The sequence below is a fragment of the Ambystoma mexicanum genome, chromosome 5p, assembly GCF_040938575.1.
Source record: "Ambystoma mexicanum isolate Mex_15411 chromosome 5p, UKY_AmexF1_1, whole genome shotgun sequence".
NCBI classification, from domain to species: domain Eukaryota; kingdom Metazoa; phylum Chordata; class Amphibia; order Caudata; family Ambystomatidae; genus Ambystoma; species Ambystoma mexicanum.
Window position 1 is genome coordinate 542,305,668 of NC_090930.1, and position 18,334 is coordinate 542,324,001.

The 18,334-nt window shown below is 41.1% G+C and overlaps 1 protein-coding gene across 10 annotated transcripts in view; it reads right to left on the bottom strand.

Moving 5' to 3' along the window:
* The window catches only part of BCORL1 (BCL6 corepressor like 1), a 1,509,155-nt gene that overhangs the window by 631,914 nt on the left and 858,907 nt on the right, over nt 1–18,334 (bottom strand). For all 10 annotated transcript variants that reach the window (XM_069612962.1, XM_069612963.1, XM_069612961.1 and 7 more), the window contains one exon: nt 4,865–5,269. In XM_069612962.1, the coding sequence (XP_069469063.1) occupies nt 4,865–5,269 (405 nt within the window). The remainder of the gene's footprint in view (nt 1–4,864; nt 5,270–18,334) is intronic.

Sequence of the window (18,334 nt, forward strand, 5' to 3'; positions counted from 1 at the left end):
TAATATTTGCTCTTCTAGACCTGGTTTCAAGCTCCTAGGTCTGTATCTCCAGATTGTGTGTGACCCTAGCAAGGTGTTCCATCATTACCTCTACATTATGGTTGCCATCCAGCAGCTCCTGCAGGGCTTGTTCGTTGTTGTCCAATCTTACCTCAAGAGAATGAAGTTCACTCTTGACCTCCTTAATTGCCCCGGTCAGGTCCTCCATTTTATCTAGTTGCATTTGCATCATGCTTGCCATTCTATCCCCAAAATGTTGGAAACATTGTGCCATGAATATTTGCGTTAACCCTCTTTCCTCATGGGGTTCTTTGTGTGGGTTATTCTCATTCCCTTCTGCTCCTTTATCATTGTCCGGGACAGCTTCCCCCCTCCTTCCTCCACATTTTCTGAATTGCCCGTTCATTGCTCTTTTTGGGTCCTTTTGCCAGGTCTGGATGTCTTTTCCCCTTGCTTTTGACATCTTGATTGGAATCTGTGTCCAAACCAGACGTTTGCCGATCTGTTGATTTTCCCTTGCTCAAGATCTTGTCTGCGTCCTGGCTGCCTCCTTAGGGTCAGGTCGGACCTCCGCTTGCTGCTTCCCCTTTCCGTGGGTGTCTTTTGGCCCTCCTGACGTGGGTGCTCCCCCTCGACTCTTTCTTGCTCTTTATGGCTGGGCTGGTGGAAGGGAGGTTTGGGGTTCAAAATGCCTTCTGTCCCAGTCTGATTGGGGCCTTAAGTGCCCGTTTCCCCTCCCTGGGTGCCTACCGGAGCTTGTTGAGGGAGCTGGATCTGAACACCTGCTGCTCTCCTTCTCGCATGTAAGGCCCCCTGACTCTTCTTCCTGGTTTCCACTCTGCCTCCCCGTTCCTCTAACGACCTGCTGCATTTCTTCCGCCTCCATTCCAATTCCCCAATGAAACGTAGCAATGCTCACTGTCCAGGGTTGTATCGCGATTCGCTAGGAGTCTCGACCCAATGCCGCGTAGCACTGTTCGCGCTCCAGGGTTGTTGTGTCTCGCTTCGCTAGGAGTCCTGACTCTGGCAGCGGTACCTCCTCCTCTCTGCGATGTTCTTCAGGGCGGATCTGCCTTCTCACTACAGATTGCTGCCCCGTTCTCAGCGGGGCCGACTTCCCCCTGGGTTTTCAGGTGCCTGTGACTGCCTCGGCTTCACGCCGTCAGCCAACAGCGAGGCCACTCGTCGCCTGATTTTCACACCGTCCGTCCTCTACTCTACTCCTCCTGGAACGTCTTGCAGGTGAGGCGGTCTCCCTTCTCACGGAGCCTCTCCCTTCTGCTCCGGTCCTCCTGGGGCTGCTGCCCGTCCACACGTTCCTCCCGGCTTCCTTCTGATGGCTCGCCTCTCTTCGTGGTGGCCTCCCAGCTCTGGGACTTCATGTCCATGGACGTCGCTTCCTGCATCTCTTCTCGTCCAAGGGTGCGCCGCCGGTTCTGGCTGTCCCCCACGACCGTCCTCTATGCTAAATCTTGCCTGGGGAGGGGGGTTTAGTCAGAAATTTTTTCTTGGGCAGTGGGGATACAGAGCACGTTAGATCAATAAGTCCTCACCCGAAAGGCCATCTTGGAAGTTGTTCACTGCGAATTTGAATGCTCATTGCCTGGCGCCTGGGGATGAGGAATGTAATCTAAATAAACATGTGTCAGGGTCATGTCCCGCTGAACAATTAGAGATCTATAAATGGAGGCTTATAGACAAGGGGAAAATCTGGACCAACAGGATCCTAGACTTTGGGCTCATCTCTTTAATTCCCAATGATGTGGATACTTTGCTTGAGGTTGTGACATGGCATACTGGAGCATATTCCTCCGACCTGGACTGCATCTTTGCTACACATGATTTAATCGCAAAAGTAATGGATTATAAAAAGCTTTACGCAACAAAGTTGTCATGCTCCATTAACTGACATTTTCATATTGCGAAGAAAAACATGGTAGGATTCTAAGGTAAGAGCACAATGTCATGAAAGGTAGTAACTATCTTGTAAATAGTCTGGTTCTTGTGCAAACATTGTTTGAAGATTATGATAGTGTTGCAGAAATGCTTGTGAAGCATGTAAAGAATAAATCTACCAAACAATCTCAGTTTACGGGATGAAAATAGAAGCGCACAAATCTATGATAGTGATATTCAAGAAAGAAAGAAAATAATGCAGAAAGAATGTCGAATTATAATGAAGGATAAGCATTTAGAATCTACAGCAAAGAAATGCTGCACAAATGCTTTGCACTGAAAATTTCAGAACTGGTTAAGGCAATAAAGAAAGTACACTGCACACTTCAAATTGGACAGCGCTGTACATCATTTTAAAAGGGCATGACACAAAAAATGATGGTATCTGTACCGTAGACATCTTTCAGGCCAGAGATCGAAAGACATCGGTGTCATACCTGAAGAGGAGTGTAGAAAGCATATTAAGGCCCAATTTTGGAATCAAATTGTGCCTGACCAACTTATCATTTCTGGAAAAATGTCACTCATGGAAGGGATTTTGCCTATTACTGCGGAAGACATTACAGATAAGATCAGAAAGCTAAAGCCATCAAGAGGCCCTGGACCTGAAGGTTTGGCCAACGTAGTGCTTAGGAAACACCCTGAGATGGGGACAGTAATATTATTTGCTCAGTTCCAGAATATTATGTGTACTACTGAATTACCTAAGAGTTGGCATATCTCAATTTTGACTCCAGTCCACGAGAAAGGAAGTCTTTGAGTAACATATAATTTTCAAAGGCTTGCTATGCTTGATGTAAGCAGTAAAATGTTTGCCTCACTTGTTACAGAGACTGACCACACGGGCCGAAGAGAGGAATCTTTTAAAATGGCAGCAGATTGGTTTCCGTCAGGGCTTCAGCACTATGCATGGAATATGGACAATGCAACTATTAGCAGGAGATGCTAAGTCATCTACAGGGGTACCCCTATATGTGTGTTACATAGATTATACAGCCGCATTTGACCGTGTGGATAGATTAAGGCTTTGGAAAAAAAATACAGAAATGGGGTATTGACAACTCTATTCCATTATAGAAGTCTGCTATATACCGACACGACAGTCCAAGTCAGAATATCCACTAATGGCACATTAACGCATCCCATCTCTACAAATATTAAACAGGGCTGCATTCTTGCTGCCCTCCTATAAAATTTATATGATGCAGACCTTGGTGAATTTTTGGCCAAATGTAACAAGCATCCTCCGAGGTTGGCTGGTGTGCCCACGGCTTGGATTTGTTACGCAGATGACACCATCCTAATGGAACTTGCACCCATTGACCAGCAAAGATCTATACAAGTTTTATTAGAGTTTTCTTGCCTTGATTGAAGATAAATCTGGCGAAGGTGATGGTGATCAATAGAAGAAACAACAAAACCTAGAGGAAACAACAAAACATTGGCGTGCTTTATTGATGTAGATAAATTGGAAAAAGTTAATGCATATATCTATATATCTGGAATAAATCAAGCCCTTCAGGGAATTATTATTGGGACCATATCCCTGCAGAAAATCTTCCAAAATGGAAGACAATAAACAGCTATATAAATCTCAAGTGTGGGGGCTCAATAGAAGGCAAATTAGAAGCCTATGAAAGACATTGTGTACCTAGTATTATGTACATCTTAGAAGTGCTCTCTGACAAACATGCTAGTTGGTTGAATCGATTACAAGAGGCAATTCTACGGTCAATGCTTGGACTACCGAATGCAGTTCCTGTTGAGGCATTATGCCTCGAGCTTGGGATACCTTGGGAGCTTGGGCTACCTACACTATCGGCCTCTTATTTTAGGATAATATCAGAAAGAAATAAAACAAATTCTATGTTAGAACTTTGTGCAAAGCACATTTTATGTAGGTCAGCAAATCCGGCTCATTTAGACTTGGCAAATACAGTAGATCAACATCTGCAGGTAATACATGTAGAAAAGTCTTTAATGGCTGAACCAGACATTTTTATTAATGCATTAAAACAAAAAAAAAACAATCATTTGTGACTGAATAAATTCTATATCTAAACTGGCTAATCTAAAGAGATATACAGAGTATTCTACCCAAGCTCACTGCAGTGATTAACCTTGTAGTTATTTGCTGAAGCTAAATAGCCAACCATTAACACGCTTTATTCTGTACATGCGGTTAAACTTGGTCTGTGTACGAATATACTGCAACATGGCAGAAAGTGCCCTTTGAAGAGAGAAAATATCGTCTATGTAAGCAACACATAGAAACTGTTAGACATATTTTAACTTGCTGCCTTAACCTTGTTTTAATATCAGTGCAGTATGTCATAATAAGGACTTTGTGCAATAGAATCAGTTCTGGGCAACTGTTTATGCAGCAGATTCATTGGTTATATCAAGCGCAGCATATTTTATCTGGAAAAAAAGTATTTTGTAATATGAATTTGAATCATTTAAATAGTGGATATATAGAGTAAGGTTTGCATCATTTTTTTAATATAATGTATAAATGGACAGGAGATGTTTATTGTATAGTGAGATGTAATGTAATGAAATCTTCCATCAGTGTAAAAGACTAGTGACTAGCCAAATATGCTTAAATAAAAAATAAAAATAAATAAAAAATAAAAATAACTATCAAAGTATGCGTGTGCAAGGATGAAAAAGCAGGACCCAATGTAACATATCCAGCATGAGATTTGATTATCCAATTCAACAATATTGTGGTGATTATCAGTCACATATAACTAAGTCTAAATCGCTTGCTGTCAGAGAAGTAAACCAAGCATGACCAACCATCCCCTGAAATGGCACTTTAGCCAGAATTATAACAGAGCAAGAGCTCAAAACAATAACTCATAGCAGAGCAAAAGTCATTAAACAAAGTGTAACTTTTCTATACCTGCTTTGGCTTTCCGTCTCCTGCAGCAGTGGGCCATCTCCAACACCTCCTCCTTTTCGGTTAGGTATTCTCCATTTTGATACTTCCGGTTCTTCTGCCTTCTCCTCTTTCTCTTCTTGATGTGCCCATCAAGCTCCTCTTCATCTTCAAAAGTCGTCCATAAAGATCCCACAGCATCAGCCTTTTGTGACGTTTCCCTTGACCGTCTGAGGTTATGGGATGGTAAGGAGATCACCTCCTGTTGGGGTTCTTCTTTTATTTTCCGCTGCAGATATCTGGTCACCCCACAGGCCTTTCTCTCCCGCCTCCTCTTTAATGGCAGTCTTTCCTCCAGTGCAAAAGCCACCTCATCAACTGAAGTATCACACTCTGCTACAATGCTGGCAAATGAACTGTTTGCACTTCCTATTGGGAAGAAAAATGGTACATTAGCAAGAGCAGAGATGACTACTCTTACCTTTAACATGTATTGTACTGCATAAATGTTCCAAGAACTTCCCCCTAATTTCGGCCTCTGAATAAACACATGCTTCCCTGCATACATTTGTGATTCCTTTCGAATGATGTAAGGTCAGTGTGAACACCCATCATACTGCACTGAGCCCAATGTTCTTTTTAGAAGTTAATATTAAAGAGTCATTAAAGTTCTGCAGTACTCCCAAAATAATGGAGTGTCATGACGTAAGCCAACTGTGTTTCGACTGCAATGTCTTTTTCAAGGCCAATAGGTATCTTGTTAAAGTGTCCAGTGTGGTTGAGCTGTCCTAAATTAGCTCTGTTGGGACGTTAGTTGGCAGCACAATGTTTTTAGAGCTAAGTAAGCGTTTTGCATAATAAAATGTTTTAAGGAAGTATCAGTTTTCCAATGGTTGTAGGGGGTTTTCAGTATATGTTAATGGAAAAATCCGTTTACCCAGTGTGGTGCATTCGGCTTCGTTTGGCAACTGTCAGTTAATTAATACTTCCTGAAAACTACCATACAATTTATTCTGCGAAAATCGCTTACTTAGCACTAAACACATCATGACCACAACGAAAGTCCAAACAGAGCTAATTTAGGACAGCTCAAACACACCTTATGCTTTAAAAAGATACCAATTAGCCTTGAAAAAAGACTGTATAGTGGACACACGTGTTGACCCAAGTCCTGGCACTCCATGATTTTGGGAGCAATGGAAAACGAATGACACTTTAATATTAAATTCTAAAAAAGAACATTGGGCTCAGCGCATTATGATTGGTGTTCACACAGACCTTACACTATTTCCTTAAGAGGTTAGGGAATGTCCTCTAGGACACCACAATACGCAGTAGATGCAGGTGCAGCAGATGTTTATCCTTTTTCTTACTCTTTATTCCCACGATAATTTCACATTAACATTTAGTTTGGGAAATATCAGGCAAATCTGTCCACTGAGTCAAAGGTTATTAGTGATTGAATTTTCTGATGTCCTATGGCTAATAGGTATCACCTTAACTATAGGGCGGTAACCATCAACCTATAATATGGGATACATTACTCGCCGTAATCGCATTTCTGATGCTCGTATCTGCTTAGATTCACATGCTATGCATAGGCCAACAACTAGTGGAAGCTGCAGAGTATTACAGTTGTTATTTTTGAAACTCGAAAAGGGACGTCGACAGGGCGTGCCAGTAATACTATCCCTAGTGTGACGTCCACTATACCCATGGTCCTTCACGGGTCGAGGTCCCTCAGATTGTATTGTTTCTGACATGAGGTAGCATGAAGTGTAGCGCGAGTACAGGTGTATGAAAGCAAATATGTATCATCTCTACCAATTCTCGATCACTCCGATACCTCAGTAAGACAATTGGTTTGCATAAAAATTGTCTTTTAGAATGATACCTGATCCTCCTCCCGCCGCCAAACATGAAAGGCAGCTATCACTAAGGAAGAGTAGTTCATCTGCAAACTGCATGTCATGTTTAGAATCCCATAATAGAAATTCATATAATGTGTATGAACCTACAGCAAGCACAGTTCTACAAACATGTTTATGGCTTGTAAAACATTTTAATAAAAGAAAAGTTGAACAATTCCACCATTATTAGCTCAAAGGACAATGTTAGACAAATCTCAATATATAAGTTAACATTCATCTGTGAAGACCTAATGCATGAATACTGGATTTAGCAGGGATGAGGCTGATTGGAAGGGAATAAGAAAGATTGAAATTGGAAAGGGAAAGGAAAAATATGTAACTTGGCAACAAGTGTGTTGGTGCCGGAAGTAGCCAGTGAGTTTGAAGCCCAGATACATTAAAAGCTATGACTTGAAATGAAATACTGACAGTGGTGCTTGTGAGGAGTTCTACAGATAAGTAGTTACACATTCAGGTAGACCCACACATAAAACCCAGTAAACTGGTTGTTCATTCCCTCAAACCACTGAGTACTGGCATGTTACATTATGCTACTTGGCCCTTACTAAAGATATCCAAGATAAAAAAAAAACAGAAACAATCTTTTCGGGGTAATGTCAGCTCAGTGGCATGGAATTTTGGTCTGACTAACCTTATGGACTTGGATGTGTCAGGTTGGAATGAGGTTGGTTAACCTTAGTGTGCAGGTACACGCCTCAACCAACCCATGGTATGCCATTTCTAAACTGGAATATAGCAGGCAAGGTGGGGGAAGATGAAGGATGTAGACTGAAATAATTATATAGCAAACTATCTGGGCTGCTTTTTCAGGAAGCACGGGCAATGATCCCACTACTATTCAAGCACGAATACATGTCCTATTGTATTCTAGTAATGAAAGGTGAAAAAGGCTGACGATGTGGAGGTTTAATAACCTGGTGAGCAAATAATTTGCCCATGTGGGCCAAGAAAAAGGGACAGATAAGGACTTAATAATGCAATTTGATGATAAATCCACGCTTTATCGAACATCCATAATAGTGGGCAAGAAACGGAATCTTCATCAATAGAATCACTAAATAGATTACTTAATAGAGGATAGGAGTTCAGATACTCCCTTTATTATTTTAGCTGGCAATTTTAACTGATCTTTTAAAAAATGTAATCTACTGCATGAACAAACTTTGGAGGACAATATATGTAGGATTCCAGATTCTGCTGCCTTACCTCTGAAAAAACAAAAGCGATTGTGCAATTTAAACAAATTGAAGTCATAATGGCGACACAGACACACTCTGCGATTAGTTAATGGTAATCTTAAAAATGGCCAACCATGTAAATCTACGTATAGAAACCATTTTACTAGCTGTCACATTGATACTATCTGGATTGACAGAGCACTGGCCTCAAATATTGGATTTTAAATTTTCTGTTAGGATTGACAGCGAGCATGAGCCTTTAATTTTAGAACTTTTAGTGAGCACTTCTTCATGTCTATTATTTCACTGTGTGTGAACATTATTCCTGTTACTAGTAATTTAAGATCTCTATGTTAGGAATCAGAAAAATTAGAAAATGCACTCCCTAACCTTTACAATCACATAGAGTCCTATTTGAGAATGATTGTACATGCTCTTAATATTAGCTATGAACCAGTAATTTATAACAATCTCTATTGCCCCCAGTTTCCTCATAGGTTTGGATTAATTTAAGGAGCTTTGTAAAAACACCTGTTATAATGAGAAATATGGATGCTCTAAAAACCTCTTAGAAATGTTACTCCTGAGGAATGGTGTGTCAAAGTTATTAGTGGATCCCACAAAGGTTTAGCATTAGCCACTTTTGGGTTTTTAAAAGAGGCATCTATAAAGGTTACTGATTAGGGTTATTTGTGCAATCAAATTGTATTTAATTGATAATATTTTGTACTGTGAATTACATTTATTTTTTTCTTCAATGTTTACTATATATATGTGTACGTAAATCATGATGGAATTGCGATGATATGTTGTTGTGAAAGGTTTGGACTTCCGAGCCAAGCACATAATAAATAAAATACATTTTAAAAAAAGAAATTATTAAGTGGTGGGATAGCAGGGGTCACAGAGCTCCAATTTCAACAAGCATACAAGGACTTCAAAGATCTGATAGCTAGGAAAAAAGGGAATACCCCCGAGACCAATTTGAAATTGATTCGGAATAGTGACGCTATCCTAAAATGTTTACCTTTTTGGATAGCTGTGAGCAAGAGTCCTGCGGCACAAACAGTTTCCGGTGCTATTCTATCAACAATTATTTGACAGATCTCCACTATTAAGTGCGTTATAAATGGTTAACAGCCTGAGGCTAAATACATAGTCGGTTTTGTAGCAGGCAGGATAATTGTCAACTACAGACAACCTTTGCCTGTCATTGATATCAATTGTTTTCAATATAGCATTAATTACCACTTTCGAGGGGAGGGGAGGGCAGGGCAGCTTACAGTCTTCAAGCCAGAATCAGGTAAGCACAAACGCAGCATTCCGGCCTGCAGATCCATGAAAGCGTTATCTATCGCTGGTGGCACTCAGAGCTGCCACCTAGAGTTCTGGTACTTTGTTTGCTTTTAAGCGACCAGGCTTTTGCACAATATAGGCTTCCCCTAAAAAGAAATTACCTATATTTCCGCGATTGGAAATACGTATTTCCAGGACCTGAATATGAGCAAGGAGGTGAGCAGGCGAGTGGGAAGGGGGTCGAGGTGTGGCACTCCAGTAGAGTCTTGGCCTGGGGCACCGCCTACAAGGAAAGGGTGAGGGCGGGGCACAGGCACTGCGGCTCGGCATGAAATGTGGGCAGCTACTTGTAGATTCTGCTTGCGTTCGCAGTCTCTACTTGGCTTGGGTTAGTTGTTAACTCGGAAGACAGTAAACAGAATTTAGGTTTCCTAGATATTATACAACCAATACAAAGACGACCAAAATGAATACAACATTTTTGTTATCAAAATAATATCATTAGAAATGTTAACTGAAATTTCTATGATACATTCTCTCATATTAAGTCTTCATTAAAAACTATTTTACGAGAGTTGAGCCTGGATGGTCTGCCCTAAAAATAGGATAACCTTGATCATCAATTATGGATTACATGCAAAGAAAGGGTGTGTTCACCTTTTCTCCGCAAAACCTTTTATTAACCATTTTGAAAATCTTTTTCTTTAACATATGGTGCTTCCTACCCTATATGTAGCAGGTGTGAATTCCGCTTAGCAATGCACAGAAATAGGTTTGCCATCAAAAGCATTTGGCCTTGTGATCCTGTACATTTTCAAAAGTGTTCACTCGTTAATATGATGCACTTTCCCTACAAAATGATATATAGCTGAAACTGAGATTTAGATACACTAACCTGAACTTTACTGAAACACATGGAGACAATGCAGTGCAGCAAAACTCTAACTATGCATTGTGTTACAACTTACATTTTATTAAGGAAATTGCAGCACCATCTTTAAAATAAAATAAAAAGTTAACAGTGGTATTTGCAAGACAGGACATAGCTTAAAGTATCATCCCGATTACTTCTGATTTGGAATTATTGAAAACGAGAGAATGTGTCTTGCCTAACACTCCTACGCGGGCCTTTGTCAATTTTAATAGTGCAGCAGTAATCATCTCCTCCACTATCTCCCATTAGCCTCTTTGAACCTGTAGTGAAAAGATCAAATAGGGCCAGGTAGCCCTGAGGGCAAGAGGAATGCACAGTGAGCTGTGCTTTCATTGAACATTGCAATTTAAATAGCTACCTGTGCTACACAAGTGTCAAAATCGCAGAATTGCATAGCAAATTGATGTGGCACTGCTTATTTTATGCCTTGGGATGGGCTAGGGGACTTTGGGAAGAAGTAGAGGGGGAACTTAAGTTTATTTTGATTTAACGTATGTATACTTGAAAACCCAATAAATAAATGCAATTTAAAAAAAAAGAATCGCTTGCACCCACCATCTCCGAGTTCATCAATGCCTCAGGATCTGTCCCCACATCTGTTCGAGTAAATGCGGAACAGGAGGTGTCGATGTAGGAGTTCCCTCAGGATTAACGTTTAGTATCTGGTAGAAATGTTTTCGCATCTTGTGTATGTTTAGGTTCAATCTGCGCCAAGATACGATTTAGTTTTTTAGGCAGGAGATTCAAATGACTCAAAATCAAAGCATCACCCCATTCCTCAAAGAACCTTCCCTCGACACCACCTTACCCACCCCATAACCGTCCAGTTTCTCCTCAAAATGCATAACCGTCCAGTTTCTCCTCAAAATGCTAGACCGCACTGCCTACTTGCAAACCAAAACTTTTCTGGAACATTACAATTTACTAGGATCATGCCCATCTGGATGCAGACCCAGGCATAGCACACAAACTGTCCTCTTCGATCTCAAAATCCATCTGGACAGTATCTGTGATGAAGACAGCCTTGCCCCACTTCTCCTCGATTTCTGCGCCGCTTACGACCTGGTAGACCAGGACATCCTATGGGATTACCTTAATGCAAAGTTCCACTTTTTACCTTTTTACCAGAAGCAACCACATGGGTCAAATCCGTACCTAAGTGATCACTCCTCAAGAGTCTTTATTGGCAAGGAAGGCTGCAGATCCTACCATTGCCCACTTGGGAATTCCACAGGGTTCTTTCATATCCGCTACCCTCTATAATATCTGTACCAAACCACTCTTCGACATTCGAGACAACCATGGCATCCTCTACACTAACTTTGCATATGACAACCAAATACTCCTTAATCTCACTGGAAACTATACCCAGGATTGTACCACTGTTAACATCTACAGCATCATCCAAACCTGTATGGCTAAGGATCATCTTTGTCTCAATGATGACAAAACCAAACTGCTTATCGTTGGCTAACCCTATCGTCTCAAAAACCTCAATCCTTCAATCACCAGCTCGGGAGGATAGCTCAGGGGCAACGTGCTCGGCTTGCAAACAAGAGAACACGGAGCACCACAGGTTCAATCACTGGGTCTGCACTTAGAAACCTCTGGGTATTAATCATATCATACCATCAATGGTAATACCACTGTGGTCTCGAACCATATAATAACACTGGGGGTTTACCTTGACGCTGAGTTGAACATGCACAAACATGTCAATGTCCTTACATCTTCCGTTGCCTACACCACCAAATCTATCGATCTCAGTAGAAAATTCCTGTCTGACAATTGCCTAATACTCACCAGGGCGCTCATTGTCAGCAAACTTGACTACTGCAACGCTTTACTTTCTGGAACTACCACCAAAAATCTATCCAAACGACAATAGCGTCAAAATAATAACCTTAAGAGCCGCCTGGGGTCAAAGACATACCAACCACATCTCATAGGCCAGGCGCGATGCTCATTGGCTACCAATCAAAACCAGGATTGAATTCAAAATCTTGACGATTGCCCACATGTGCATCCACAACACTGCTCCCATTTACCTTCACCATTGTCTCTCCAGAAAGTCCCACACATGCAGCCTAAGTTCTACCATTTCCCTCTCACTTCACACCACCAGATTCAATACGGAAAAAGCTGGAGGAACCAGTTCCTTGGTCACCGCTACTACCTTATGGAATTCCCTCCCTTCATCAGACTTGAATCTTCCCAAGTCGCCTTCCGGAAACTTCTAAAAACGTGGTTGTTTAACAAATGTGACTGATCTAATCTTCAATTACTATATTCACTTTCAATATCATCCTTGACTCTTCCTTCATCTTTTCCCTGCCTATGCACTAGCGCCGTGATGCATGCGGGTTTGGGCGATGCCAACAAATGTAATATATGATGTTATGTCTGATGTCATCAGTGATGTCATATATGATGTATTTAGTCATATAACCTCTGATGTTGTCATAAGCTGCGCAACAGCGGGAAAGTAGTTAAGGTGGCTTTGTCTGCCGAAGTTCAAATTTTGTGTCGCATTCAATTTTCACCTTAACAACTTTCACTGAATTTGAAATTTGTTGCAATGTATTGCTCATTTAAAGGTTTTCCAACTAAACGTTTTTCAGTAAAATAGTTTTCAGTTTGAAAACAGTTAAAATGAACAATGCATTGCAACAAAAGTTGGCCATGGCCATTAGCCACAGCCTTTGGCCAAGGCCTTGGTCACTCTTCATGTTGCGCCAATAGCTTTCTACGGGGCCCAATGGCCACGGCCTTTCGCCATGACCAGTGGCCACAGTACATGTTGCAATAATATTTTTTTTGGGGCCCACTCGCCATGGCCACTAATTACATCACACATTACATCATTGATGGCGTACCTAAGAACACGGGTTTGATTAATTACATTTTGAAAAATGACGACTCTGTTTTGTTACATATCATATGTACATATTTCATACTTAAACAGTACATTGTGTTATGCCCTTGTTTCTTTAAATTTAGTGTACAGCACACAGCGTTTACATTACAAATTGCACACAGATTATTACAATGAAGTGTAGTATTTAGGCATTACGTGTTTTGGAAGGTAATCTGTTATATTGGAATAAATATTTATCATTTCTTTTCAAAATAAATGACTAAAAACATTTGTAATACGATTGCCTTGTCTATAATTAAATACTTATTAACCATTTCTTTTCTGTAAATATAATTATGCAGCATAAGTTACTGATTTTCTTTGTATATTAACCAAACTTTGAATTCTTGCATTGTATTGTATTACAATGCACACAGATGCATACTTCCTATTATATGTGATTTTTGTTGTATAAAACTGTCATTTAGAAAGGAATGTGTTCATGTAATGTTATTACAGTAAGGAGAATTGTGAATTTAAATGGGATATGATATTGATATGATATTTTATTTATATCGCGCTCATACACAAGTGTTTCGGAGCATGACAAGGCAAGGGAGGGGAACAAGGGAGAACAAAAACAACTATCTTACTAAGCCCAGTGACATTGAGAACGCGCAAGTGCATGGGAGAGGAAAGAGGAAAAGTGTATGGGAGAGGGGAGAAATGGAAAGTGCGGAGCAAAGGAAAACAGATAATAAAAAAATAAAAGGCAACAATGGTAGTGCAGAAAGCAAGTGGCAAGTGGTGGGTTTATGGCAGCAGACAGGGTATGTCTGATAAGTGCTGGAAAATGTAAATGTGTACATTTACTATTTTCATAACACTTATTATTAAACATGTTTCTACTATCTTATTTTCTTTTTACTACTACATACACCTATTATATTATATTTTGATAAACCTGAAATAGATTTACCTGAATCAGGTACTAGTATTGTAACTGTGAATACATGAAATTCAAACCATTTGAATAGCGCTACTTATTTTTAACATTTTATAAGTTTATAAGTACTACAAATGAATGCTCCACACATAATCGTATGATACTTCTGTATTAGTGTATTTTTCCATGTTATTATTGTGAAGTGTTATAAAATATCTATCAAAAGAGGTAAACAAAGACATTCCAACTTATATAAATGTCTTGTATGATGTCCTTAGTAACGCCATCAGTGATGACATGTGTGATCTAATAGTGATGTCATCTGTTCATACACGGAGCAACAGGGGGTGCTTAATTCAAGTGCACTTGTTTAAAGTGCTGAATTTTAAGGGTTTTGTTGCATTACATCTTATCACCTTAGCTCAACTAATGCTTTTTCACTGAATTTCAAGGGTTTTGCTATAGTATAGGTTCTTCAGGGCCCACTAACCATGGCCTTCACCGTGGCCAGTGTAAATGTTGCACCAATAGCTTTCTTTGGGGCACACTAGCTATGGCCTTCAGCCATCGCCCGTGGCCATGGCCAAACATGTTGAATAGTTTGAAGTCCCAATAGCCATGGCCTTTGGCCATGGCCAGTGGTCACGGCCTAAGGCCGTGGCATCTGTATATGTCCATGTACAAGTTGCATAGTGTCTTGAGGTCTCGCTAGCTATGGGCTTCGGCCGTGGCTTCTGTAGATGTTGCACCAACAGCTTTCTTTTGGGCCCACTAGCTACAGCCACTGGCCATGTCACACTATTAATTTGTTACCAAACACCAATTGCCTCCTGCCCAGTAGATGCAGGTGCAGCAGATGTTAATCCTTTTTCTTACTCTTTATTCCCACGATAATTTCACATTAACATTTAGTTTGGGAAATATCAGGCAAATCTGTCCACCGAGTCAAAGGTTATTAGTGATTGAATTTTCTGATGTCCTATGGCTAATAGGTATCACCTTAACTATAGGGCGGTAACCATCAACCTATAATATGGGATACATTACTCGCCGTAATCGCATTTCTGATGCTCGTATCTGCTTAGATTCACATGCTATGCATAGGCCAACAACTAGTGGAAGCTGCAGAGTATTACAGTTGTTATTTTTGAAACTCGAAAAGGGACGTTGACAGGGCGTGCCAGTAATACTATCCCCTAGTGTGACGTCCACTATACCCATGGTCCTTCACGGGTCGAGGTCCCTCAGATTGTATTGTTTCTGACATGAGGTAGCATGAAGTGTAGCGCGAGTACAGGTGTATGAAAGCAAATATGTATCAGAGAAGCTCATATACATCCATGCACCTTCTCTCCAAGGGGAGGAAGGGTGGGTGCATGTGAATCTAAGCAGATACAGGCATCAGAAATCCGATTACGGTGAGTAATGTATCCCTTCTGAGGCTTGTGAAATCTGCTTAGATCACATGCTTTGCATAGATTAGCAAGCAGTATTAGGAGAAGGTGGTGGGTTGTGAGAAGGTCCAGCGGCAAATAGATGTTTTAGAACCGCTTGTCTCACCTGTGTATCTGTGTATTGGAATGGGTGTCAATGCAGTAGTGCTGAGTGAAAGTATGTACTGAGCTCCATGTAGCTGCTTTGCAAATTGTGTCTAGCGGGACCTTTGCGATAAAGGCCAAGGTAGCTCCTGTACCCCTTGTGGAGTGAGCTCTTGGTGTGAAAGGCAGAGTTTTATGTTCATGTGTTTATGTTTATTGTGTTTATATAGCGCTTTACACTAAAGCGCTTTACATTATAACAACAAGGATACAATAGAAACAGTAGAAGCAATTACAAAATATGAATCAAACCAGTAATACAGTAAGTAGAACAATTTGCCAGTGAAGATAAACGAGTGAGGAGGGGGTGGAGAAGGGGAAGGAAGTGGGAAACAGGAAGAGGAATAGGCAAGGGGACTTAAGAGGAACGGAGCAGGGATAGAGAGGTAAGAAGAGGAGGGTAAAAGGGAGGAGAGAGGAAGGTGGAAGGAGGGGATAGGAGTGTCAGGGAGGGGAGTGGTTGGGGATGGAACAGATAGAGAGAGGAAGGGAGGTCCAGTGGAGGGGGGCAAGGAACTGAAAGGAACGAAAAAGAGTTTTGCTTGATAATGAGTAACAGCTGTATGCATCTGACTATCCGCCTGGAGATGGCATTCTTGGAAATGTGGTCTGTTTCGCTGTCTGGTGCTACGGATACAAACAGTTGGTCTGTTTTCCTAAGTGGTCTTGTTATGTTTACATAGTAAAGGAGCGCCCTCCTTATGTGTAGTGTATGGAGTTTCATCTAACCTGAGCTTGTTGGATTCTGGAAGGCAGCCGGGTAGCTCAAAGGATTGGTTCACATGAATGAAAATTAATTTAGGTGAAAACCTAGGGTGTGTACGTAAAACCAATTTGTCCTTGTGTATGACAAAGAAAGGGACGTGCACTGACAATGCTTGCAGTTCACTAACTCTTCCTATGGAAGAGATAGCCACTAAGAAGGCAGTCTTGTATGTCAGGTGTTTAAGACTTGACTTATGCATAGGCTCAAAGGGAGGTCCCGTGAGCTTTGCGAATACTACATTGAGATCCCAGCCTGGCGGTGGGTTTGAAATTGGAGGGTGGAGTCTCTTTACTCCTTTCATGAACGCCTTAATGACTAACATTCCACCATGATACTTTACTCTGACGGGTGGTGTAAGCTGATAAAGCTGCCAGGTGGACCTTTATAGAGATGAATACTAACCCAAAGTGTAACAAGTGGAGCATATAGTTAAGAATGTGGGATGGAGTACATTTTATGGGGTTTATTTGTTTAGACTGGCACCAAATTACAAATCTCCTCCACTTGTCGAAATAACTGTCTGTTGGTTGGTTTACGTGCCTCCTTGTATTTGTTTTATTTATAAAGCGCAGCTAGGCCCAGGGGCATACGGGCGCGTAAGTTTAGATCTGGTTACAGGAAACTGGGTTACAGTTACATTAGTATGCAGGAGGCAAAGGATTCAAGGTTATGGTTACAGATAAATACAGACGTTGGTGTTACAGGTACATACATACAAGTTGTCATTTTCATGTGGTAGGCAATGGAAGGTGCAAATAATAATATAGCATATAATATAATATATTATTTACATACTTAGGCAGGCAACAAGATTAGGATCTAGGAAGTTAGGCTGTCATTGTGTCAAGGGCATGAAGCCAGTGCTTAGTGTTACGTTTGAATAGGTTGAATGAGGGTTCTGACAGGAGAGCGGGGAGTGTGTTCCATAGCTTTGAGGCTTGTACAGGGTAGCTAGCTCCTCCCGAGTTATGGAGTTTAAATCTCGGTATGGACATGGTGTTAGCTTGAGCTGCTCTAAGAGATCTTAATGATGTATGTGGGGTAAGTTGGTTGGTGAGGTAGGATGGTGCAAGGTTGGCCCTTGCTTTGTGTGTAAGGGCAAGAGTTTTGAGGGATATTCTGTGCTCTACTGGGAGCCAATGGAGATTGCTTCTGGTTTCAGAGATGTGCGACTTCTTAGGGATGTTGAGGGCTGCCCTGATGGCATTATTTTGAATTATTTGTAGTTTGTTCATATTTTTATGGCTAGTGCCTAAATAGAGGGCATTACAATAGTCTACTTTGGACAAAACTAACGTTCTAGCAAGTGTAATGCAGTTAGGTGTGGAGATGAACGGCCTACATGCGGTGATAAGTTTACAGGTGTAGGCGGCTGATGATGCTACTGCATTAGTTTGTTTGGAGAAGGATAAGGTGGCATCCAGGTAGATACCAAGGGTTTTAGTGTTGTTTGAGACGGGAATAGTGTTACCATCTATAGTGAAAGTTTTAAAAGCAGTGTTTCGTTTTTTTAGTTTGGCATGAGTACCAAGGATAAGCAGCTCTGTTTTTTCGTCATTGAGACAAAGTCCGTGATGAGCCATCCATGCTTGTATTACTCGTATATTTCATTAAGAGTTATGCTGTCTGTTGCATAGTCACCAGATATGGGAATGAGTATCTGGGTGTTGTCCGCATAATTAGTATACGTGACACCCAGATAGTCAAGGATATCGAAGAGGGGCTTCGTAAATACATTATAGAGAGTTGGAGACGCACAGGAGCCTTGCGGGACCCCACAATGTACCAGTGAAGGTTCAGCAGAATCAGGGGGAGAGAAGACCCTCATAGTTCTGTTTGCCAAGACGGAGCTGATCCAAGCAGTGGCTGCGTCAGAGAAGTGTGCTGCAGATTTCAGATGGTGGCAGAGCGTTTGGTGGTTGACCAAGTAAAAAGCTGCTGACAGATCAAGCAGTAAGAGGAGTGCAAGTTTACCGTTGTCTTTTAAG